Source organism: Barbus barbus (assembly GCF_936440315.1).
Source record: "Barbus barbus genome assembly, chromosome: 21".
Classification (NCBI taxonomy): Eukaryota; Metazoa; Chordata; class Actinopteri; order Cypriniformes; family Cyprinidae; genus Barbus; species Barbus barbus.
Window position 1 is genome coordinate 31078178 of NC_136749.1, and position 27760 is coordinate 31105937.

Genomic DNA, 27760 nt, shown 5'->3' on the forward strand with positions numbered 1-27760 from the left:
CTCTCTCTCTAACTCTCTCTCCGTCTAACTCTCTCTCTTTTTCTCTCTCTCTCTCTCTCCTCCCGCCTCCATGTCGTCATGGTGACGCGCACTCATACCTGAGCGCGCGAGTGACAGGGATGATGCTGATGATGCTGATACTGTTGCTGCCATGGCAACAGACTCTCACGCGCTCACACATTGATTTCATATTTATTTAATACCACGTTCGTCCTGTCACGCGGGATCCTGAATCCGACGCGTGAAGCTCAACAAGTGACAGGGATGAACGCGAAGGAGTGACGCGACGCCACGCGCTCTGGATAATCGCGCGTTTCAGAAAGAATCACTCAGCTGCGGCGCGTTTCTCATCCGATTCTCCTGTTGCGCTTCAGATGATGACGATGCGCCTTCACGCTTCTGACTGACCTGTGTGTGTGATTGCTCATCTTTCTTATATAAGCGCGTTTGTTGAGCGCGACACATCACCGTGACAACCAGAGACGGGAATCACCGAATCACGGAGATGCTGGCCGGTGTCGGTGCGCTTCGGTGCGCTTCGGAGCGCCTGGGCCTCAAGGACACGGAGAAATGATGAGAAATGACGGACGGCGCGTGAAGACGAGCGCGTCAAGGACGAACGGAGCGTCAATTCAAGGGCGTTGGAACGCGATGTGGAGCCGTCGGAGGGCAGCGCGGCACGGCGGGGCGAGGCGTCCTCCGGAGGAAGCGTGAAGGAGAATATCCGTCGCGCTGAGGTCAAACCGACTGTGAGCTCGTTCTGACCGATCAGAGAGCGAACAGACCGGTGTTTATCTGATAGAAGAGTAACAACAGGTCAGTGTGTGAGTGTGTGTGGGTGTGTGTGTGAGTGTGTGTGTGTGTGTGTGTGTGTGTGAGTGTGCGCTGGCATGGATGTTGGCACCGGGGCTTCCGCGAGGAACGGAGACTCTAAGCGGCGCAGTAAGAGCAGCCTGCCGTCTCCCGGTTACCGTCTCTCCCAGGCGTCTCTGGAGGGCGACCGCCGCCTCTCCATCATGAGCTCCACGCGTGACACCGGCCCGTTTCGACCGGGCACCGGCGCCGGAACCCCGACCAACCCTCTGCCGCACGCCGGTTCCGCGCCGCCCACCGTGCAGCGCTCCGTGGGCTTCGCCTCCCGAGCCGCTCTGGCGTCCTCCTCCTCCTCCGGCACCGGGATGGTCGTGGTCGCCGCCGGACCCGAGACCACCACCACCACGGCGGCCGGGACACCGGAGACCGGACCGGGGCTGGACGGCGAGGATTACAGCTACTCGAACCAGTCCACCTTCATCCAGAGGCAGTTCGGAGCCATGCTGCAGCCCGGCGTCAACAAGTTCTCGCTCCGCATGTTCGGCAGCCACAAGGCCGTGGCTCTGGAGCAGGAGAGACTCAGATCAGCCGGAGCCTGGATCATACACCCCTACAGCGACTTCAGGTGCACACACACACACACACACACACACACACACACACACACACACACTTCTACTCATCAAGGCTGCATTTATTTGATTAAATACAGTAAAAATAGTGAAATATTATTACTATTTAAAACAGCTGTTTTCTATGTGAATATGTGTTAAACTGTAATGTATTTCTGTGATCTGCAGCTGTATTTTCAGCATCATTACTCCAGTCTACAGTGTCACATGATCTTCAGAAATCATAATAATATACTGATTTACTGCTCAACAAACATTTCTGATTATTATCAATGTTGAACACAGTTGTGCTGCTCAATATTTTTGTGGAAACGGTCGTACATTTTATTTTTCAGGATTCACAGATGAATAGAAAGCTCAAAAGAACAGCTTTTATTTGACATATAAATCTTTTGTAAGATTATAAATGTTGTTACTGTCACTTTTGATCAATTTAATGCATCCTTGATGAATAAAATTATAAACAATTATAGTGACCCCAAGCTTTCACTTACTGTCAGCAAAAAGTTTCTCCCAAATGTTATTCTGAGCTCAAGAATTACTGTTATTTCAGTGAAGTTGAGATGCACTTGTTGTTTATGTCAGACATTCTTATGATTCTGTGAAATCTTCAATTTTCAAGTTTTAAATTTATTCCAGGAATACATGGCCTCTCGGCCCATAGTTCCACAAAATCATAATAACATGGCAGATAATCTTTTCTTCATCCCATGGTATATATACAATGCCAATCTGCATGCATACCCTGAATTACAAACACTTGACACATCAATACAAACATCACCAACAAGCACAAGATCACTGAAGTGTTTCTTACACAAATACAAGGAACAATCATACAAAAAATGCTTCTCATCTTCTATCACAGAAATATGTTATGCTAATTTACAGTAACTACAGATTGTCTCTGCCATTGGTGTATTATCTGCCTGTTTCTATAGCAAGATGATGGCTTGAACATCTAAAAAGGAACAATGATCGTACCAGTTGCATGTTACACACAGACGCAGTGTAGCTCTCTTGTATCAAAGAAGACTTGCATTGTGAATATATATTTAACTTATTATTTTCCAGATCTGATGTATGTATGGTATCGTTGGTTAAGAATAGCTGTAAATGTTCTTATATCACCTACACTTATAGAAAAACCATAAAAGTACAGCAGAACTTTAATACAAGTGACCTATGTTTTTCTACTTCATCTAATTGAAAAAGCATATTATAAAATTTTCTTGGATAACGATGATTAGACACAGACACTAGTTTTATCCAATACATGATACATCTTTTCATATAAGAGGTGGACAATACACATCTACCCAAATCACCCAAGATTGCTCACACTTGTACTGACGCACAGGAGTTTTTTACAAAAAGATACATGAACATTTTCGATACACTCCACTGGTTCAAAACCCCATATCTCAGATCCATAATAGAGTATGGGTGCAACCATGCGATCAAACAAATACAAAGATTGATTGCTGCTAATTTTATGTTTACGAACAAACCTTAGCATGGAAAGCGTTGCTTTCTTGCCTTGGCTTGCTAAAAGTTGTCAGGTTTTCCACCATGGTAATTCTGGTGTAAACCACATACCTAGATATTTGTAACAATCAACCACTTCAATCTGTTTACCCGCAAAATGCCATTTTTCATCCTTATTTAGAGAGCCCCCTCTTCTAAAACCCATAATTTTCGTTTTATTCAAATTCACTCTCATACTATAAAGATTACAACATTTTTCCAGCTGTTCAATATGTTTCTGTATCTGCAATATTAGCATATCATCAGCATATAACAAGGTCTGTATTTCTGTAATACTTTCAATTTGAATTCCTTTACAGTTTTTCTTCAACATTGTTATTCATTTAAGAAAAGTGGACTCACCATGCAGCCCTGTCTTACAGCAATGGTGCAGCCGAAATACTCTGTTAGACCTTTGATTTCACACATGACTGAAGTTTAGAATACATAGATCTCAATACACTAAGAACCTGAGAGGGAAATACAAAAGATTATGCTGAACACTGTCAAAATATAAAATACATCCTTCCTTTTTGCTTTGTAATATATTTCTGAACCACTGACTGTAAAATAAAAATATTCTCTAATGTAGAATAACCTAACCTATACCCTGCTTGTTCTTCATAAAACATATTATTTACTTCTACATAAGACATTAATCTCCAGTTCAAGACCTTTGTAAAAACTTTCCCAAGCACATTAAGCAATGAGGTCCTGCTATAATTTCCTACATCATTGTTATCACCATTCTTGTATAACAGACACATCACAGCCTCGCACCAGATCTCTGGAAAGACCCCTGTATCTAGTATTTTATTATATAAAGAGAGCATTACAGGACATAACATATGTGATGCTGCTTTCAGCTTCTCAATAATAATACCGTCTGGTCCAGGGCCTTTCCATTACTCACTGACATAATAGCTTTAAAAGTCTCGTTATAAGTAATACTACTATCTGAAATTTCATCTTCATTAAATAATGCAACTTCATGATTATTCACACAATCCGTGATAAAGTTTTCAAAGTCAGCATCTATATTCAATTTTGAATCAGATAATAACTTTATAAAATATTCTAGCCACTTATCATGTGCGATATTATTAGACTGTATATTATTAGACCTTCCATAACTTTTCATTTTCTATATACTTTCTATATAGTATATCACCTAAAACATTTAAATTATACTGTTTTTTCTTTCTATTACATATTTGTTTTAAATTGTTGTTTCTCATATTCATATATAAAAATATGTCACAATAGAATCATGTACATAAACACAGATGCCTCCGATATTACGACCAAAATTTGACAAACACTTATGTACAAGACAAAAACATGTATAATCAGCCAATAAATGACAGAACTCCATCTCATCTTGTGACCAAACTTCACTCAAACAAATAATAGAGTTTCCCCGCAATGTGTCCAATAACTCACTATTGTTGACTTTAGTCTTTAACCCTTGAGCATGCCATGCGATTATAGTGAGTTCATTTGGGCCGAGGCCGTCGTCCTACCCTACACGAGTGTCAGATGTTCCTTCATTGTTCAATCCAGTTTCAACCACAGACTCGGTGTCATAAGTAAAAACTCTACCGTCCACAAGTAATTTATCAAAACGAAGTGACATCCTTATATTTGGTTGATTTTGATGTAGTGTTTGCATGTAGTGAACTAGCTTTCTCCGTATCTCACGCCCCCAAACACTAAAGTCCTCCAACACCCGAATTCGGCCATTTATTCCATCATCTTCAGAGTTACTTAGTTCATGCCATTCCCGTGCTTCCTGTCGTACTTTCTGTAGAATCTCTTCTTGTCCTTCCACCTGCTGGAACAGACCACACCGGCCTCTCTCTTCCAGGTGATCTCTTTCCAACACGGTGTGTGCGTTCAATCGGGAGTTCAACATCGTTTTTGCCTCTGCCCAGATCAAGATATTCAGTAACATGGTCCCGCACCTTTTTCTCACTTTCTTCCCATGTTTCTCGATCCGACTCCGGGATGCCATAAAAGACTAAATTATCCCGTCTATTCTGATTTTCCATGAGCTCATACCTTTCCCGAAGTTCAGTGTTTTCATGCTCTAGTCTCTCGTCTGTCTCCACACACTTTTCAACAAGTTCACTGTCTCTGAACAGATGTTAATGCCAGCTGGAAACAGACAGAGAGCAGACTAAATTAGTCAGGCAGACAGTCCGATATTCAGGCTTATAGTTGAGATTAGATGCAGTGTGTTCACTTACAGACTGATCTTTTCTCTGGTTTGGACCCAAACTGAAGAGTGAGGTGATTGTCTGCATATAGGCCCCTGCTGCCCGGCCCTTCTGTAATCCAATCAAACCTGCCACTCTAAATATAGCTGCAGTTTCCCGCTGGAGTATTCCCACAAACATACTCTGAGCACCAGCTCTCAGACAACAGAAAACATCCACTGGATCCCGGGGGTCACTAGGGCATTGCTTGGGGGTTGCTAAGGTGTTGCTAGGGAGGTCACACACGTGTGCTGCAGATGTGATTAATATTGAGTGTTCCGGCTGACAGACAGCTGAGAGACATCTGAATATGCATATTAGCACAATTAGTCTGTCTGCTGTCAGAAATGAGCATGGATCAAATATTCATAATGTGATGCATAATTCATCCAATGTATGCATAATGCATAATTCAATCAGCTACCGTTTCAATTACGTTAAACTGGAACTATGAATAAAGAAATGAGGCAGAAAAAGTCAGTTAGATGGTTCAAACTCACTCCTGACCGTCTGCTGACAATTATGAGCATTATTACTGATCGCTGATTGAACGCACACACCTGATGTTTGTGTGTGTGTGTGTGAGAGTGTGTGAGAGCTCAGACCTACTCAAGTGTCCCAGTTTCTCCAGAAATGGTGTAACATCAGGATGTTTGAGCTGTTCATAGTGTGACAGCAGCCGTCATTACAAAACACACACACACACACACTCACTCACACACTCATTCACACGCACTTGCACGCACACACACACACACACTCACTCACACACTCATTCACACGCACTTGCACGCACACACACACACACACACTCACTCACACACTCATTCACACGCACTTGCACATACACACACTTGCACACTCACACACATCCAAGCACACGCACACTTGCACACTCACACACACTCACACTTGCACACTCACACACATCCAAACACACTCACACACACGCACACTTGCACACACTCAAACAGCTCAGCTGGACTCCTGCATTACTGTGTTATCACTCCATGCAGCTCTGAATCTCTCATAGGGAGATGATCAATAATATTGATGTCATAACCGCAGACAGAGATAATCAGATTCTTACAGACAGACACAGCGACTGAAACATGAACGGAGACAGAAGACGTGATCAGCTTCATGTTGCATTACACTGCAGTCGAGTCGCTTTGCTGTCTGGTAGGATAGTGAAAAATCCTTTCATTTTCTTACAAGTGCTGCACAACATTAACTTACAGTTTACATTAAAACATGGAATGAATATTGTGATATTTTTAAAAATACTTGTTTGCTGTTTTATTAATATTATTATTGCTTTGAGAAGTATCGATACATTTTTGTAACAATTTGTTCAAGTTAAACTGAGCTTTTATTTTGGCGGGTTGTGGTGAAGGTCTTTGAGTTCTGTGTGCATCTCCCAATAGTTTTCACAAAGCAAATGGTGAAATGCTGCTGAGGTGAGTCTCAGATGAAGTTCATGTGCTTATACAGTGAGATGGAGATCTGTTTCAGTGCATGTAAAGCAAAGCACAACATGCAGATTCACATTCACACAGCAGTGCTGTAATATTTACACACACACACACACACACACTAGTGCATAAGTGTCCAGCCCTACTTTTGATTCATTCATCCAAATGTTGCCAAATTCCATGACATTCTTCGTTAGATCTGTAAGGAATTCCATTTTTATGAATTCTGTTTGCTTTTTAATGAATACTATGAATTCAGACATGCTACTCTTATTACACACTGTTTTTCAGCGGTGAAGTGTGTTTTCGTTAATGGAGATGCTCAAACCTGTCTCCGAGCAGGTTTTGCTGGGATCTCCTCATGCTGATGCTGATGGTGGGAAACCTCATCATCCTCCCGGTGGGAATCACCTTCTTCAAGGATGAGAACACTCCTCCGTGGATCATCTTTAACGTGGTGTCAGACACGCTCTTCCTGGTGGATCTGGTGCTGAACTTCCGCACCGGGATCGTGAAAGAGGACAGTACGGAGATCCTTCTGGACCCCAAGGCCATCCGCCAGCGCTACCTGAAGAGCTGGTTCCTTGTGGACTTCGTGTCCTCGATCCCGGTGGATTACATCTTCCTGATGGTGGACCTGGAAGCTCACCTGGACTCAGAGGTCAGTCTCTTGATTCAGTCATTTCGCTGTAGTATTTTTCATGAATAAATAAAAATATGAAGTGTAACAGTGTAAACAGCAGTTTGTGTGCTCTGGGAATCATATTTGTTTGCAGTTTTCTTTCAGCTGCTTAAACACAAAATCTATACTTCTTACACAGTTTCTGAAAGCTGACACTCAGCAGAAGCACACACCAAATCTGCAAAACCAGACACTAATTCTCTGCCTTTGACTAGGTTTTCAATTTGATTTTGCTAAACACAACACAGTTCTCTAGGTAACTCTTTTGAGATGTGTTTGTGATATTTTGAATGCAGTGCTTCATTTTGCAAGAGATGTGAGGCGTTTTGCATTTTGTGTGCAATTCTTGGATTTGTGTGTAAAGTTATTAAGAAAAGAGGCAAAGTTTTGAAAATGTAAGCAGCTGAAAAAACTGTAAATAAAGACAGTAAGTCAAGTCAAGTCTGTTTTATTGTCAATTCTTCCACATGTACGGCACATACATACAGAGAATTGAAATTGCGTTACTCTCAGACCCTTGGTGCATACAGTTAACATTAAACACGTTCAGATACAGATAAATACAGTAAAGTAATGAAGATGGAGAATGGGAGCTCTGTGCTCAGGTGCTGGCCACTTCAGACAAATCAGCCAAACAAAAACAATTACTGGCTATTGCAGATAATTCAAAAATGACATATATGTGACCCTGGACCATAAATAATGTTTCCATTGATGTATGGTTTGTTATGATAGGACAATATTTGAAAATCTGGAATCTGAGGGTGCAAAGAAAATCGAAATATTGAGAAAATCTCCTTTAAAGTTGTTCAAATTAAGTTCTTAGCAATGCATATTACTAATCAAAAATGAAGTTTTGATATATTTACGGTAGGAAATTTACTAAATATCTTCATGGAACATGATCTTTACTTAATATCCTAATGATTTTTGTCATAAAAGAGAAATGTATAATTGTGATCCATACAATGTATTGTTGTCTATTGCTACAAATATACCTGTGTTACTCATGACTGCTTTTGTGCTGCAGGGTCACATGTATGACCGCTAGTTGAAACGTATCAGCAGCAGATTTCATTTTTGCCAGAGCGCCTCTTTTTGAGATCAGGGGAGTGAGGTTTATATGCACCAGCACTTACTTGCCTACGTCTGTTACGTGTGTGTGTGTGTGTTTCTCCTGCAGGTGTACCGGACAGCCCGAGCGCTGCGGATTGTTCGATTCACCAAGATTCTGAGTCTGCTGCGCCTGCTGCGTCTGTCCCGACTCATACGATACATCCACCAGTGGGAGGAGGTGACACATACACACACACACACACACGAGACACAGATACACACACACACACACACACACACACACATACACTCACAGACACACACAAATACACACACACACACACACACACACAGAGAGAGACACACACTCTCACACACACTCTCACACACACACACACACACACACACACACGTTGGTTTTTGTGGTTTATGGGGACTCTCCATAGGAGTAATGGTTTTTATACTGTACAAACTGTATGTGCTATTGCCCTACACCAACCCTACACCTAAACTTAGCCCTCACAGGAGACTTTGTGCATTTCTACTTTCCCCCAAAAACCTCCCTCTGTATGATTTATAGGTGTTTTGAAAAGTGGGGACATGGGGCAATATCCTGAAAAGTCACCTTCACTTTGTTATACCTGTCATACCTGTGTTATTATACAAATCCTCATTTGTCACAAAAACGCACACACACACACACACACACACACACACAGAGACAGACATAATTAAATTAACATAATTAAACGGCTTTATTTCTCTTCCTACTTGCATTATTTAGGCTACTATTAGATTTTGCTGTCAAAATTGGTCTTGAGTTTTCAAAATCTCACTGGTATCTATAGATTTGGTATTGTTATATCCTCCTGACTACCAGGGGAACATTTTTTTTGTGAATGTAGTACTTTTTCATGTCATTACATTGTTTAGAGCATTAGAAAAAAACTGAATAATACAATTTTGAAAAAAATGATATTTTATTCATATCATGCTATGTCCTCTGTAGACGACATCAGGACTTTAAAAAGTCCTGTTTTTAAAAAAATAAAAAAAACAGTGAAACTTTTGTTTTAAACAAATTTTTTATTGCATACATTTTTTTATTTTGCATAAAGATGATTCTCAACTATGTTATGAAAGATATAACAGAATGATTTGATATACCATTTTTCTTTATGCAAAATGTGTGTAAAATGGCCATAAACTGAATGAGTGATGATAAGAGTGTTTCCCGCAGATCTTCCACATGACCTATGACCTGGCTAGCGCAATGGTGCGGATCGTCAATCTGATCGGCATGATGCTGCTGCTGTGTCACTGGGACGGATGTCTGCAGTTCCTGGTGCCCATGCTGCAGGACTTCCCACCCGACTGCTGGGTCGCCAAAAACAACATGGTGGTGAGGAACCTTCATATATAATGATTGTTTTCAAACAGGTTTCACAAACGCTCTGCCATTGGTCAGTCAGTCAGACAGCCCCGCCCACAAACACAAACATCAGACAGATCACTGTGAAAGAGTGACAGGTTTGTTTAAAGCTTGCGTGAGCGGTTCAAACACTGTCATCACAGCAAGAACAGAGGATTTGTGTGGTATTACTGTGTGTGTGTGTGTGTGTGTGTGTGTGTGTGTGTGAGAGAGAGAGAGAGAGAGAGTGTGTGTGTGTGTGTGTGTGTGTGTATGTGTGTGAGAGAGAGAGAGAGAGAGAGAGTGTGTGTGTGTGTGTGTGTGTATGTGTGTGAGAGAGAGAGAGAGAGAGAGAGAGAGAGAGAGACCTGTGGAGCAACATGACTCTGTTTTGATATCAAAGAGCAATTTGAAGTCAGCATGTTCAACTGCAAGATCAGCTGAATTCCTGCTGAGGAGACTGAGTGTGTGTGTGTGTGAGAGAGAGAGAGAGAGAGAGAGAGAGAGAGAGAGAGAGAGAGAGAGAGAGAGAGAGAGAGAGTGAGTGTGTGTGTGTGTGTATATGTGTGTGAGAGAGAGAGAGAGAGAGAGAGAGAGTGTGTGTGTGTGTGTGTGTGTGTGTGAGAGAGAGAGAGAGAGAGAGAGAGAGAGAGAGAGAGAGTGAGTGTGTGTGTGTGTGTATATGTGTGTGAGAGAGAGAGAGAGAGAGAGAGAGAGAGAGTGTGTGTGTGTGTGTGTGTGTGTGAGAGAGAGAGAGAGAGAGAGAGAGAGAGTGTGTGTGTGTGTGTGTATGTGTGTGAGAGAGAGAGAGACTTGACTTTAAAGCTTCTTTTATTTACAGACACTTATAAAAAACAATAAACATTATATTAACCAAGAAGCATTAAAAGAATACTACCTACATGTACATAAATAGGTTATTAGCTCACATTAAAAAGAAAATTCAATTCATAACATTACATCAAAACCTCTCTCTTCACTTGGTTGACATAAAATACCTTTAGTACCCCAAAAAGAAAAAAAATAATCAGTATCATTTACAAATTCATAAAACTTGTACTCCAACATTAACCTGCTTTTTACCAAAGCCTTAAACATATGTAAAGGATCAATTCCTCCATTAAGAAGTGTTTTATTCTTCCTTGTCAGCCAAATTGCCATTTTAGCCTTACCAAACAAGAAATTGATCAAAACTGTTTGTGTTCTGTTTGAGGCACTATATTTTGGTCCAAAAACAAAAAGACCATTTGTAAAATGAAAACCAAATCTATGACTCAATTCTCCTAAAACACCAAACATGTCTTTTAGCCTTGAACAACCAATAAAAATATGAAAAACAGTTTCTGAGATTCCACAAAAACAACACTCTTCCTCCTGCAAAGGATTCAACCGTGCCTTATGTCGATTTGTTGCTATTATCCAATGTGAAATTCGCCATTGCAAATCTCCATTCCGTTTTTCAATTGGTTTCTTATATAAGGACCTCCAACTACCTTTTGGGGAAGTACCAGACTCAACAAATTCAGTCCACTTAGTTTCTGGAAGTTCTTTTAACGCTCTTAAATTGAGATATTTTACACAAACACAATAAAGAGCTTTCTTAGAAGTAATGTTAAAAAGACCAAGTTCAGGCGTCCTAAAAGAGAGCAGACTTCCTTCAAACTCCTGCCAGTCTCCTACATCCACAGCCACACTGATCTTGGGGAATACATTCTCAGTTTTTTCAACTTTTAGTGGCAAAACAGGAAAAGAGACTTGAATTTCAGCTAACAGTTTTTGCACAGTTCGAACAGAACGGATACCAGTCTTTATGGCCAGTTTTTCTGCAGTAATCCACTGGTCATTTGACCTAAGATGGCAGATCTTATGCACTCCTGCTCTCACCAAGCTTGTGCGTACAGTCTGTGATTCCAATATCGCACTAGGTAGGTGAGAATTAAAAATTAAGGGTTCTTCAAGATCCCAAAAACTCTGTGTTTCAGAATTCTCCCTTTTAACAATAAAAATCTGCCATGCATTGAGTACTGAGGCATAAAAAGATGGGAGCCCACTAAGATCCATCTCCTTTAAATTCATTAAAAAGAGATGTCTGTCCAAATTCAACCGTCCCACTCGATTCAATAAGGCACAAGCCACTCTTATCCAGTTCTGAGACTGATGATAAAGTAGTCTCTGAGCAGTTTGCAGTCTAAAAGCAGCCACTTTAGACTTAATATCCATAAGACCTTGGCCTCCTTCATGTACCTGCAGATACAAAACTGACTCTCGTAACCAATGTTGTCCAGACCAAAAAAAATTAACAAACAATTTTTGGACTCCTCCAATAATATCTTCTGGTGGATTCAATACAATTAATCTATGCCATAGGATAGAGGCGGCAAGATTGTTTATAACCAGCACTCTTCCCCTATAGGACAGCTGAGGCAAAATCCAGTTCCATTTTGACAATCTAGCACAAATTTTGTCCTTCACACCTTCCCAGTTTTTTCTTTGGTAGTTTTCAGAACCCATAAAAATTCCTAAAAACTTAAAACCAATTTTGTCCCACTTCACATTTTCAGGGATAACTGGTAAAGGCATTTGTATTTTATCATTACACCAAAATGCTTCTGTTTTACCCCAGTTGAGTTTTGCGGATGATGCTCTCTCATACAATCCAATACTGTAATTTATAATGTCAATATCTTTTTGTTCTTTCACAATTACAGTAATGTCATCCGCATATGCAGTCAGTTTAACAGAATGAAGATCATCACCAATCCTTAAACCAGACAGATGTTTTCTTAATAGACATAAAAGTGGTTCCACTGCTAAAGCATAAAGCTGACCTGACAGTGGACACCCCTGCCTAATACCCTTCTGTATTCTTATTGGTTGACTTAAACCACCACCAATCTTTAAAATAGAAGATACATTCATATACAAGAGTTTGATCCAAGATATAAAAACATTTCCAAACCCAAACGCATGCAATGTTTCAAACAGAAAACCATGGTCCACTCTATCAAAGGCTTTTTCCTGATCCAGGAACAAAAAACCTACATCCACTTCATAAAGCTTAGAGTAGTCCAAAATATCTCTGATCAGAAAAATGTTATCATAAATTGTCCTTTCTGGAATACAATAGGACTGGTCTTGATGTATTATATCCCCCAAAACAGTTTTCATTCTATTGGCCAATAACTTAGCTATTAGCTTATAGTCAGATGTTAGAATCGATACAGGCCTCCAATTTTTTAGGAAGCTCAAGTCTCCTTTCTTGGGTATCAGTGCCAACACTGCCCGTTGACAACTTTTGGGAAGTAGCTTCTCTTTAAAACATTCTTGAACCACCTCATAAAAGTCTCTTCCGATGATCTTCCAAAAAGCCTTATAAAAGTCCACTGGCAGTCCATCAATTCCAGGTGCACGGCCAGCATTCATCTGTAATACTGCATCAGTTAGCTCCTGAAACGAAACAGCACTGTCCAGAGTCCCACTCTGCTCTTTAGTGATGGTAGGAAGCTGTTGTAATAATTGTGAAATGCATCCAGTATCAGTGTCCTCCTTTTTATATAGTTCTGAATAGAAATCCACTGCAATCTTTCGCATTTTTCTTGAATCACAAGTCTTTAGTCCATCTGGTGTTGTCAAACAGTGCATTACATTTTGTTTCTTTAAGACCTTTTCTAAATAAAAAAAATACGCAGTGGGAGCATCCATGTCATGTATAGACATAAACCGCGACCTTATTAGGGCACCTTTAGCCCGAACCTGTAATAAAGTTTCCAGATCGTGCTTCTTTTCAGACAACTTTCCATCTAATAATGAATCTGAATGATGAATCATTCCAGATGTAATCTGAAAGATCTCTTGCTCTATTTCAGATATTTGTTGTTTAATTTTTCTTGTAGACAAGAAAGTAAATTGCTGACAAAAAACTTTTATTTGGGTCTTTCCTATCTCCCACCACTGTATCAAACTTTCAAAATCATCTTTTTGGGAAACCCACTCACTCCAAAACAACACAAATTTTTCACAAAAATCTTTTTCTTTTAACAATGCTACATTAAACTTCCAGTAAGGACTTTTACATTTTTGATTTGTCAAGGCAATATTTACTGTAATAAAATGATGATCTGATACACAACATGGAAAAATGTTACACTCCATTAATCTATTATTTTCTTTACGCTTGATATAGAACCGGTCAAGTCGAGCTGCACTAATCCTCCCTTGTGAAACTCTTGTCCATGTATATTGTTTTACAACATTATTCTTTTCTCTCCACGCATCTATAAAATCATGTTGAACAATAATACTTTTCAAGAAAGAAGCTGATACAGAATCTGGTTCCTCATTATTTCTGTCTAAAAGAAAATCAAGAGTACAGTTCCAGTCACCACCGATCACTATAAATTCATCCAGGGTAAAACTTTTTAAAATAACTCCCAACTTTTTAAATAACAAAATTCTTTCTGTGCCTCTATTTGGAGCATAAATATTTATGAAAACAAATACTTGATTATGAATTTCAGCTTTCACAATCAAAAGGCGTCCTTTCTCCAATTCTATTTTTGATAAAATATTAACATCAAGATTAGCTGAAAATAGGATAGCTACTCCAGCACTGATATTTGTGCCATGGCTTAAACAAATTTTCCCTTCCCACCACAAATTCAACTCAGATTCATTATTGGAGTCACTATGCGTTTCTTGTAAAAATATTACATTATTATCTTTAAGCCTAAAAAATTCAGATAATAAAGCTCTTTTTCCACCATCCCTCAACCCATTAACATTTAAAGATCCCACTCTTAGAATCTGCATTATAGGGGAGAGAAAAAGGAAACAGAAAAAGAAAAAGCTGAAAAACGAGAAAATAAAAATAGATCCCACACCCATGTGCATTTATTTTTTCCGTTTTACCATTTTTGCCTGATCGTTTTGAGCTTTACGCACAGCCGTCATAAATTTTTTCAGCCTAAATCTTTTTTGTTTCGAAATCACGTCGTAACCAACAGTCTTCTGAGCAATCATTACCGATTTAACAAATTTGTTACCATCAGCAAAGTATTTTAAAACGTCAATTTTTTTCCCTTTAGTTTGATCTAGAAATTGGTTTAATTCTTCCACAGAATACACGTCATTCATCGACTGACTGTAATCAAATTCCGACACCTCCGAGCCGCTATCACATCCCTCCATCTGCGCCTCATCGCTATCTACATCTACTACCAAAGCACTACCACTCTCATCCTCAACACCAGTACTCAGTTCACTGTCCTTTACAGAATCAGCTACATCTTTCGGAGCATTTGGGCCTCCTTTGTTTTCACCATCTTGTTTAGATAAATTAAAAGCACTCACCTCTAATTTTGAGCTCTGTTCTGAAGCGCTTTGCTCAAATGAGGAATTAAGCTGGGTTGTTTCGCTGGGTTGAGGAGTTCCACAGGTAGAAACAGAAGCCTCGCTATCCTCACCTTGAGTTTCCTGCCTCTTTTGTTTTTTTGCTGGAATCATTGTTTCTTTTACAATGTTAAGTCTTTTTTCCTTATCATGATTTTCAGTATTCTCGGTTCGATCTACGTGCTCGTCAATATTTCCGTCCTTCACTTCATTCTCCGTCTGTTTTTTATGCGGGCAAGTAAATCTCTTATGCCCCAAATCCCCGCAATCAAAACAACGCATACTATCTGTTGTTGCGAATATCATGTACGAGCTATCTCCATGTTGTATGCGAAAAGAGATTTCCAAAGTCTTAGAGGGTGCATTTAAAAACATGAACACATGTCTTCGAAAAGACAACACATGTTTCAATGCAGCATTTTTACATCCAAGTGGAACTACTTTGATGGAACTAGCAAACTTACCAAATCGACTAAGTACTTTGATAATTTCTTCATTAGAAATGAAAGGAGGCACGTTTGAAATCGTTACTTTAGTAGCAGGTGCGCGCAACGGCGTTATCTGCACCAAAGTGCCGGACACAACAATTCCGTTTTCAACAAGCCTGTTCACTAAATTTTCCTCTTTTAGAAAAACCACGACGGCCTTGTTCATTCTAGAGGCCGAGACTATTTTTCCATGTCCTACAATTTCTCCCATAGCTAGTAGAACATCTTCTACCGTACACGCTTGATCCGGAGCAACTTTACAACCGTTCTTGATTGAGAAAACCGGCGTTCCCTCACCCGAGGGAGACGCCATAGTTTTCTAAATCAACAAACGGATTTTAATAAAAAAAAAATCCCTTTTTTTCCTGTTTTATTTTTTTGAAAAAAACTAAAGACAAAAAAAAAAAAAAAAAAGATATGTGATACTTGATAAATGAGAAAAAAAGAAAACCCCACCAAAAAACACACACACACTCACACACTCACTCACTCTCACACACACACACACACACATACACACAATCATGCTCACGTACTCACACACTCACTCACTCACACAAACACACACACACTCTCACTCACTCTCTCACACACACACACACACACACACACACGATCATGCTCCCATACTCACACACACTCACTCACACGCGCACACACACACACACACACACACACGATCATGCTCCCATACTCACACACACACAGGTTGAATCGCTGACTCACCGCAGCAGGGTTTCCTCCTGTTGTCGTGGATACGGTTGCTAGGCAGCTGATGCTCAGAGTTCCCCAGAGAGAGCTGAGATATATTTGTCTCCATCATGTTAGTCTTGGGCACAGGACAGAGGAAAAACATAGCGTGCTCATTCACAAAACACACACGCGCTCACTCACACACAGAACATTGCATTAGTACATCGTCTGTGCGTCAGTGCCAGTCTCTCAGCACTGTGTTTTGAGACACTAGTTTATTTAGCTCTGTCTAACTGTTGTTTCACAGGAATCAGACTGATTGAAGAAGATTGATGATGATGTGATCAATCACAACACTCAACATGAGGCTCTTTGTGATTCATTGCTACTGTATTTGAACAGTGCTGTTAGAAATGAGTGTGAATCCCATGCGATGAGACAGCAGCAGGAAAATCTCCTTGACAGTATGGAAGATTCCTTGGGAGAAACCAAAGGGGAGATCTGTCCTACATAAACACTGTGTTCCTTTAAAGCATTTGAACCTCAGATGAGATACTGGAAGCTTCGAGTTCATAATCTACAGACACACATGAGAATGAAAGGCCACAGACTGAGAAAGAATCCCTGCTGTCGAACCCTAATAACTTACTATCACCAACTAACCCTAATCACTAACTATCACTATCACTGACTTACCCTAAGCACTAACTAACCCTAAGCACTTAACTTTCACTAACTGAAAATTGAGTGTTTAATCTTATCATTATACAGTACATTACTGACACTCTATCCTCCAATTTGATACTGTTAAGTGCTTTGGCACAATCTGTATTGTTAAAAGCGCTATATAAATAAAGGTGACTTGACTTGACCAACACTGACTAACCCTAAACATTAACTTTCACTAACACTGACTAAACCTAATCATTAACTATCACTGACTAACACTGACTAATCTTAAGCGCTATCACTGACTATAACTGTCTAACACTGACTAAACCTAATCACTAACTATCACTATCACTGACTAACCCTAATCACTAACTTTCAGTGACTAACACTGACTAAACCTAATCATTTACTATCTCTGACTATCACTGACTAACCCTAATCACTAACTTTCAGTGACTAACACTGACTAAACCTAATCATTTACTATCTCTGACTATCACTGACTAACCCTAATCACTAACTTTCATTGACTAACCCTAATCACTAACTTTCACTGACTAACACTGACTAAACCTAATCATTTACTATCTCTAACTATCACTGACTAACCCTAATCACTAACTTTCATTGACTAACCCTAATCACTATCACGGACTAACACTGACTAACCCTAATCACTAACTATCACTATCACTGACTAACCCTAATCACTAACTTTCAGTGACTAACACTGACTAAACCTAATCATTTACTATCTCTGACTATCACTGACTAACCCTAATCGTTAACTTTCAGTGACTAACACTGACTAAACCTAATCATTTACTATCTCTAACTATCACTGACTGACCCTAATCACTAACTTTCAGTGACTAACATGGACTAATCCTAATCATTTACTATCTCTGACTATCACTGACTAACCCTAATCACTAACTTTCAGTGACTAACACTGACTAAACCTAATCATTTACTATCTCTGACTATCACTGACTAACCCTAATCACTAACTTTCATTGACTAACCCTAATCACTAACTTTCACTGACTAACACTGACTAAACCTAATCATTTACTATCTCTAACTATCACTGACTAACCCTAATCGTTAACTTTTAGTGACTAACACTGACTAAACCTAATCATTTACTATCTCTGACTATCACTGACTAACCCTAATCACTAACTTTCATTGACTAACCCTAATCACTAACTTTCAGTGACTAATGCTGACTAAACCTAATCACTAACTATCACTATCACTGACTAACCCTAATCACTAACTTTCACTGACTAACACTGACTGACTCTAATCACTAACTTTCACTGACTAACCCTAATCACTAACTTTCACTGACTAACACTGACTAAACCTAATCATTTACTATCTCTAACTATCACTGACTAACCCTAATCACTAACTTTCAGTGACTAACGCTGACTAAACCTAATCATTTATTATCTCTGACTGTCACTGACTAACCCTAATCACTAACTTTCACTGACTAACACTGACTAACCCTAATCACTAACTATCACTATCACTGACTAACCCTAATCACTAACTTTCACTGACGAACACTGACTGACTGTAATCACTAACTTTCACTGACTATCACTGACTAATCCTAATCACTAACTTTCACTGACTAACCCTAATCACTAACTATCACTATCACTGACTAACCTTAATCACTAACTTTCACTGACTAACCCTAATCACTAACTATCACTATCACTGACTAACCTTAATCACTAACTTTCACTGACTAACACTGACTAAACCTAATCATTTACTATCTCTGACTACTAGAGTCAGTGTGGAGTTCATATATAGAAACTTTTCTGGGCAACATTTTTCATTTTCGTTTAGTTTAACTTGATGTACTAAAATAGCTAAAAATGAAATAAAAATTAATAACAATTATATAGACATACTTAAAAACAAAAAGTATTAATAAAAATCACAAAAAGGCTGAAACTTTAACTAAAATTAACATGAAAGCAGGAAATATAAAAACAAAATCTCGAAATTCGAAATATTAATAAATATGATAAACAAAATTAGTGCCTTGATACTAAAATATCACTGACTGGATTTTGTAAATTAATTATACTTTTTTTTTTTTTTTTTACAGTATTTTTTAAATATCTCTTTGAGTCCTGAAGGGAATTTAATTATTGTTTGGAATCTTATGGAAATTGGCGCTTTATTATAATAATAATAATGTTTGTATGTTTTTATGTATTTATGTATGTATGTATGTAAAATTCAATCTGAACAGGAGAAAAGAGTGGAAAAGAGATAAAAGGACATAACAAATGAAGAACAAAAAGAGTTGATCATATTTCCAGTGCCAGTAAATGAAGGTGTATGGATCATCTTTAGAGAAGTATTTTTCCCCAAACCCTAAACTGACCTCAGTGCTGTGAGTCACGTGTTTGTTATCTGTCTGAGAGCGCTGAAGCTCAAGCATCAGTCAGATGGTGTGGATGTTGTCGTTACTGTCCGTCATGTGATCTGTGTTTCAGAATGACACGTGGGGCATCCAATACACGTTTGCACTATTTAAGGCAATGAGCCACATGCTGTGCATTGGTTATGGTGCTCAGGCTCCAGAGGGAATGACAGACGTCTGGCTCACGATGCTCAGCATGATTGTGGGCGCGACCTGCTACGCCATGTTCATCGGTCACGCCACGGCCCTCATCCAGTCCTTGGACTCCTCACGCCGACAGTACCAGGAGAAGGTAAAGCCCTGGACGATGTTGATCTCTGGTGACTTCGTGAATACATTGTCATTAAGGGCGTGTTCACACTTGTCATGTTTGGTTTTGGTTAAAACGAACTCTGGTGCAATTGTTCTGTTAGTGCAGTTCATTTGTGTAAGTGTGAACGCTACCATCCGAACCCTGGTGCGCACCAAAGAAGCGAACTGAGACCACTAAAAAGATCAGTCTCGGTCTGCTTCCAAACGAACTCTGGTGCGGTTTGAATGAAATATGAACGCAACACGGACCAAATACTTTTAAACCAAAAACAGGACGTAATGACAAGATGCGATGCTATGCGGCATGATTTGACGATGTGGAACGAGCCGTGTATCCAAAACAAAATGAGCAGAGGGCAAATGTGGAGGTAAGGTGGTAAAGTACCTTTTATGAGCTCTTCATGAGTTCGCAGGTGGTAAAAATAGAATCGTATCATCCCGACCAATCAGGTTGTGAATGTATGACTATGCCTTTAGGTTTGGTATCTGTAGGTTGGCTGTCAAAATTGCCAGTGTGAACGCTAAGCAGACCAGGACCAAATGTATTGTGTTTATTTTTTGGTCTGGACTAAATGAACCAAGAGAACCAAACTACAAGTGTAAATGCAACCTAAATCTATTCCATAATTCCCATTCAGTCAGATGAGCTGTCGTTCTGACTAACAGAGAGCATCTGATGTCCAGTATAAGCAGGTGGAGCAGTACATGTCGTTCCATAAGCTTCCAGCAGATGTCAGGCAGAAGATCCATGAGTATTATGAACATCGATACCAGGGCAAGATGTTTGACGAGGACAACATTCTGGGAGAGCTGAGCGAGCCCTTAAAGGAGGTTTGTACTAAGCTCATGACTCCCTAAAGTTTACTATTCAGCTCTTTTCATGCATTAGGGTTGAAATTCGTTGTGTTTTCAGACACATTTTACCAGACTATTTTAGTTTATATTTGAAGCTAATGAAAACATCAGCATTAGTGTGGTAGTAACCGTGTTTTTGTTGTTGCATTGTGCAAACTTTAACCAGATAATTAATGTCTAATCCTTCTGACACTGCGATCCTAACAGGAAATTGTTAGCTTCAACTGCCGAAGCTTGGTGGCTAACATGCCTCTCTTCGCTAACGCCGACCCAAACTTCGTAACGGCAGTGCTGACGAAGCTGAAGTTTGAGGTGTTCCAGCCCAATGACTTTATCATTCGTGAGGGAACTGTCGGTCGTAAAATGTATTTCATCCAGCATGGACGGGTCAGCGTACTAACTCGTGGCAACAAGGAGACCAAGCTCAGCGATGGGTCATACTTTGGAGGTGAGTTTATGGGCTGATTGTGAAGTGGCTGATGTCAGATATTTGTTATGAGCTCTTCAGAACCAGGTTTATCGCCTTGGTCTGGTTGTTTCAGTACATTAACCTCTTTGTGGTGTTTCTCCACCCCTCAGAGATCTGTCTGTTGACCCACGGCAGGAGGACAGCTAGTGTCCGAGCAGATACATACTGTAGACTTTACTCCCTCAGTGTGGACAGTTTCAATGAGGTTCTGGAAGAGCATCCCATGATGAGACGGGCCTTCGAGACGGTGGCAGCTGACAGACTCGATCGCATCGGTAAAACCTTCCTCCAACTTTATAGCTGATATTGTAGTTAAAAGCAGACAAATTGAAAACATCTGTCATCATTTACTCACCTTAATGTCATTCTAAATCTATAACCCAGATCTTTACAGTACAAAGAATGGAAATGGGAACTGACAAAAATGTCAAAATATAATGAGTCCATACGAGACAAGCACATTACAGGATTGGTTTACTTCCAGAATAAAAACTTTCCTCATAATTTACTCACCCCCATGTAATCGAAAAGAAAGTTTTTGAGGAAAACATTCCAGGATTTTTCTCCATATAGTGGACTTCAATAGTGGGCAACGAATTGAAGGAACAAATTGTAGTTTCAGTGCAGCCTCAAAGTACTCTACATGATCCCAGGCGAGGAATAAGGGTCTGATCTAACAATCATTGAAGTCCACTAAATGTAGAAAATAGCTGGGATGTTTTTTTTAAACTTTGGTAACACTTTATTTTGATAGTCCACTTTAGACATTCTACTATCAGTAATGAACTTTGCAACTACATGTCAACTAGCAGTCATTAGAGTATTAGTAGACTGTATGCTTAATATCTTCTAACACTTTATTTTGATGGGTCCACAATATACAACATACTGACTATGAGAAACTTTGCAAGGATATGTCAACTTATTCTACTAACCCTAAACCTACCCTACTGAGAGTTAGTAGACATGTAGTTACAAAGTTACTTATAGTTAGTAGAATGTCTAAAAACACTACAAACACTACAAAACTTTTATTTATTTTCGACTGAAGAAAGAAAGACATGAACATCTTGAATGACATGGGGGCGAGTAAATTATCAGGAAATTTGTATTCTGGAAGTGAACTAATCCTTTAATAATTTATCCTAAACCTATTCTGAATTCCTTTTTCTCACAGGTAAGAAGAACTCGATTTTGATGCGCAAGACCTCACAGGGAGGATCTGTAGCAGGCAGCAGTTTGGGACGGGGTGGAGGGAGCCGCGGAGGAGGACCAGGAGGCGCCGGTTTAGGTTCTTGTGACAGTGTTCTGGTCCAGCAGATCGTGAAGCACGATAGCATGCCTACCATGAAGGACATCGCCGCTGGCACCCGAGGCAGCACAGGAGGCACGGTCTCACCACGACCTCATCCGGTGATCTGGGCACCACTGGTCCACGCTCCCCTCCAGACAGCCGCTGCCACCACCAACGTGGCCATTGCCTTGATGCATCAGCAACAGCAGCAGCAACAGTTGCAGCAGCAGCTACAACAGCAACACGCCCTTGGAGCTGCCATCTTCCTTCCCTCCGCTCTTCCCATCTCGCCATCGCCCTCGTCCTGCCCACTTTCTCCTCCCCGTCCGCCCATACTACACTCTCGGCAGTCGCTCAGCTCTCTCATTGGCGTAATGGGTGGTATGCCTCCCCGAGGAGTCCCATCTTCTGTAACTCCTACACCCTCGCCCTCCACTATTGGACCGAACGCTGTGGGCATAGCTCCTTCAGGGGGTGGAGTTACAAAAACTCCTCCTACACCTGCCTCGTCAGTGCCTGCCCCCCTGCAAAATGTAAGAACACTTCATTACAGTCTCCGCCTCCACACAGAACCCACAACATCACCTGTCCATAAAGTCCCTCCTCCCTCTTCAGCAGTGGCGGCGATGTCCGTCGAAGGGCGCAATGTTGGCTCTACTCCGCAGGGGGCCAAAGAGGCTTTACTGCGTCATGTTGGAGGAGGCAGCACCCAGGGCCTCCCCATGATTGGTCGGCTTACCCAGGAGGCCAGACTGCTCTCTGCCTCCCAGCCAACTCTCCCCCACCGCAGCTGGGTGAGCATGCAACCTCACCCACCTCTCCATCGTAAAGCATCCGGAGGAAACCTGCTTCCGGCACCCTTTGCTTTGTCGTCAGGACTTGCTAGAGGAGGAAGCGCAGGTGTTTTGAGCTCAAACATGCCTGGTGCCACACAGGCACTGACACAAACACCCTTGCTATTGGCACACACACCTCCACTCACATCAGGTCCAGGATCAGCTCTTGCCCCCTTCTCGTCCTCCCCGAAGCAAACCTCTCTTTGTTCCACCAACCCTCCTTTATCCCTTGCTGCCACATCTTCTGGTCTAGGGGTTCCTCAAACCCAGCGAGCCAAACCAGGCACTGTGATACGTACTCCTCCTTCAACCTCTCCTCCTCCTTGCCTACACCCTCCTTCTCCCTCTCAGTCCACCTCCACCTCTCCAACTTCATCTTCCGGCATCCCTTTGGCTCAGAATTCCCGTACCAAACCCTCTCAGACGCCTCCTCCACCGTCCCCATTATCCTGCACCACCAACTCAACGCCCACCATCACTCCTTCTCAAACCCCCACCCCAACTCGAACCCCAACCCCTGTTCAAACCCCTATTCTGACCCCCACCCAATTTAGAACACCAGTGGCCATCCAAACACAATCCCAGAGTCGGTGTCCAACTCCTGTCCAGATCGCAGCAGCTGCACAAACTCCGACCTCATCCTCCATTCAGAGTCCGCTTCCCGCCCAGACTTCAAGTAAACCTCTGAGTTCCACCCTGAACCAGAGTGCTGCTGTCCAGATGCCAGCTGCCGTCCATGTTCTTGGTCCTCCTTGTTCTGCAGTCTCCAGTCAAACCCAAACCTCAACTACCATACAGACTCCGAGCTCTTCCTGGACCCCAGGCTCTCCCATCAATACCCCAGCCCAAAGTAGACCGTCAACCCCTATTCTGACCCAATTGCAGACACAAGCTCCACCTGCACAAGCTCCACCATCACCTTCTCCCTCATCAACTCCTTCTCCAGCTGCTTCACAGCCACAGAAGCCCGCTGCTAGCCAGACTCAGACCTTAAACGTTCTGTCCACTCCAACCTTAAGTCCATCTTCCATTCCTGCTTCCACTGCCTCCTCATCAACAGTCCTTCAGTCCATCTCCACTTCAACAAAAGAGGCAAAGAAAGAGCAGGACTTGCCTCAGACGCAGAGACATTCAGAGACAAATAGACAGAAATATCCTGCTAACATATGAGGAGGGAGGTGGATGCTTAACAGAGGCTCATAGTTTATCCGTGGTGAGTTCAGGAGATGAGATATCACGTGTCAGCTGTATCAGTTCAGGCTCTACAGGTTCCATGCGCATGCTGTGTGCATTCGACCCTCTCTAGTCTTGACCATGGGAAGGTCTAACATCCCTGACTTTACATCTAATCAAGGTAAAAACAAAAGAGCAGAATATGATTGCCTCAAAAGTAGAACTAGAGCCTCTGTGTTGTCCAGGTCATCTGGGAATGTCAGGTAGAATATTTTTGTAGTCCTGCTCAAAAGAGTAGATTGAATTGCAGTGGTCTGACTGGTGAACCAATGTATTCATGTTGATCACCAGCAAAACATGCGAGATACAGTGGATTTCAGCCCTGTTCATGGAGCCCCAAACACTGCACATTCTGCATGTTTCACACCTGATTCAAGTCATCAACTCTTTAGTAGAAACTTCAAGACCTGAAATGGGTGTATCAGACAAAGAAGACAGTGAAAATGTGCAGTGTTCGGGGACCTCCAGAAACAAGGATAGGAACCACTGTGCTAGAGAACAAGCATGATCTCTCTACAGAGGCCCTAAAGTGATACTTGAGTAAAACGCTGGTCTTTTCAACAGAGAGTTGGTAAATTAATTATTTCACAGAATAGACACACATTCTGTCATTTGCCAAAAATGTCTTAAAGGGAATGTAACAACTGCAAAACTGCCACTACTTTTAAGATGCATTTGCACAGCCTTGTAAAGATTAAAAAATATCAGAACACCAGAGAACGTTTTATAAGATCAAAACCATTCTAGAGATATAACATCACCTCCAGAACACAAATAGCATTTTCAGATCAGATCACCCACAACCTGGAGACTATAAAATGACATCTCACTAGGGAATTACTATCACACCTTCTGTCGTTAAATATTACTGACTAAACTTTTGTCACAGGATTAGAACTATAGCAAATCTTTTTGCACTTTAGTTCATGAGTCTAATGAAAAATGTCCTGGCATCGCTTGAGCACCATACTGGAATAATACGTTTTGAGTCTGGAAAGAAGTTTCGACAGAGCGAATCTGTGTGGATTTAGTGTACACCGCCTGTAAACTATAAATGGTGCATTGTACATAGTGTGTTAAGCAGAAAAATTATTTCTACATGAAAAACAGAAACTACAATTCAAACCAGTTTTGTGTTTTGTCGTTCTCTTTGTCAAACCGTTAGCCAGTGATTACCTGATCAGTATGCAAATCAAAAGAATTCAAATCAAAATTAAAATCTCACCGCCTTGAGACGCGAGTGAAAAATGACCAAAGGACATATTTAGGGAATCAAACGATGAAGCAATGCTACAGGATTTCTTGTGTGAATTGATTTTGGCTTTATATTCTCATAGGAAAAGAGAACTTTTGTTGCTATGGCTAGTTTCCATTTGGTGCTTCCATTGATGCAAGAATATATATGTGGATTCCCTAAAGGGACACGGTGATGGAACAAAATGAGATTACATTTCAGTGCTTTTGCATTCTCTCACAAAATATTGGCATTGAGCTTATGTGTGAGGCTTTTGGTTAAAGCGTTTAATGTTATTTTACTGACGGCCAGTGTCAGCATGCTCAGAAACCTCAAGACCTGAGTCTGCATAAACTGACTGATGTTTAATATCTGAAAATATCAACCTTGACAGTCCAACCTTGACTTCTCCCCTCTCGTCTCTTTTTTAATCACCAAATTTGCCCATTATATAACTAATAATTAGCATCTCAGATGTGACGATACTTATTTAAATACCTGTAAAGAATATATACATCAAAATAATTATTTTGATAAAAGATAGAAGAAATCCGTTAGTCGTTTGTTGTCTCAGGTGTTTGATGTTAGTTTTGGGCAATATGACTATAGTTCATATTCTCACTCTACTGTAACTGAACTAGTGTTTCGTTTTGATTGTGTGTTGCACTAAACAGCGAGCGCACAGCAGCGCTTTAGTTCTCTGCCTCTCTCTGTCCGTTAGAGTCAAACACATCCGGCGCTTCATGGTCTTTCATCTGGACCAGAGCAGCTTTCATCTTTCTCTTGCTCTTGTACTGTAGCCGCTTCCCTTCAGTCTCACACACACACACACACACACACACACACACACACACACCTCCCAGTATGAATCTGTCATGTTGTGCCCAGTGGTGTTTCTTAGTGTTTTGTGCCGATAGTGAGATTATGTCTAATTTCCCCTTCAATACCATGATGCCTAGATTGTACATTTAAGGACCAAATGTTTATTGTTATTTGTTCTCACAGCTTTAGCTTTTGAGAAAAAGGAAATAATAGTCTATAATGATAAATACAATGACATATAAAGGCCAGTTCACACTTCACTGACAAGCAACAGACACTTTAGTTGGGTTTGTTGTTATCCGTCGGTGCCTGTTGCTGTTGGTTGGTGCTTGTTTTTGCTGATTGAAGCGGTGTTTGTTGGGTCTTGGAGAGTGTGAGAACGATGTACTGTACTCGGTCGGCTGTCGGTGCGGTGTGAACTGGCCTTAAAAGAAATAATGATGAACATGTGAAAAATGATTTTTGCCAAATCAGAATAAAGTGAATTTAGAATCAGTTGTCTGTATCTCTTTGTTAATACACACACACACACACACATATGAGTGCACACACACATACGTGAACATAACCGACCAGAAACACAGTGGGTCAAACACTTGCACATACACACACAGACAGAGAAAGAAAGACCAGCAACTGAACCTGCATGTTAAAAATGATACATTATAAATCGCACAGAATGAAGTGTTTTGAGAATCTAGAAATGCCTGTAGTTTTGAGTGAGGGGTAGGTTTAGTGTAGGTTTAGGGTAAGAGGATAGAAAAACCTTTACGCCTATGGAATGAACCCATAATGATAGGAATACCTGAGTGTGTGTGTGTGTGTGTGTGTGTGTGTGTGTGTGTGTGTGTGTGTGTGTGTGTGTGTGCATGTTTATGTGGTTTATGAGGACACAAATGTGTATAATGACATGGGTATGACAGAGGTATTACAATATGAAGGTGGTTTATGAGGACACTGCCTATGTCCCCGTAATTCAAAAGGCTTAAAAAACATACTAAATGGTGTTTTTTTGAAAATCTAAAAATGCACAAAGTCTCCTGTGAGGGCTAAGTTTAGGTGTAGGGTTGGTGTAGGGCAATAGCACACACAGTTTGTTCAGTATAAAACCCATTACGCCTATGGAGAGTCCCCATAAACCACAAAAACCAA

At 40.8% G+C, this 27760-nt stretch overlaps 1 protein-coding gene across 1 annotated transcript; it reads left to right on the forward strand.

The window, feature by feature from the left end:
• Positions 1-1001: 1001 nt before the first annotated feature.
• On the forward strand, positions 1002-27027 carry LOC306887754 (uncharacterized protein). The gene is made up of 9 exons (XM_079445759.1): positions 1002-1438; positions 7048-7366; positions 8571-8681; positions 9684-9845; positions 19627-19845; positions 20550-20696; positions 20928-21168; positions 21300-21464; positions 22367-27027. Exons 1-9 carry the CDS (start codon positions 1017-1019, stop codon positions 24487-24489), a joined length of 3909 nt encoding a protein of 1302 aa, XP_079301885.1. The 5' UTR covers positions 1002-1016; the 3' UTR covers positions 24490-27027.
• The last annotated feature ends 733 nt before the right edge of the window (positions 27028-27760 follow it).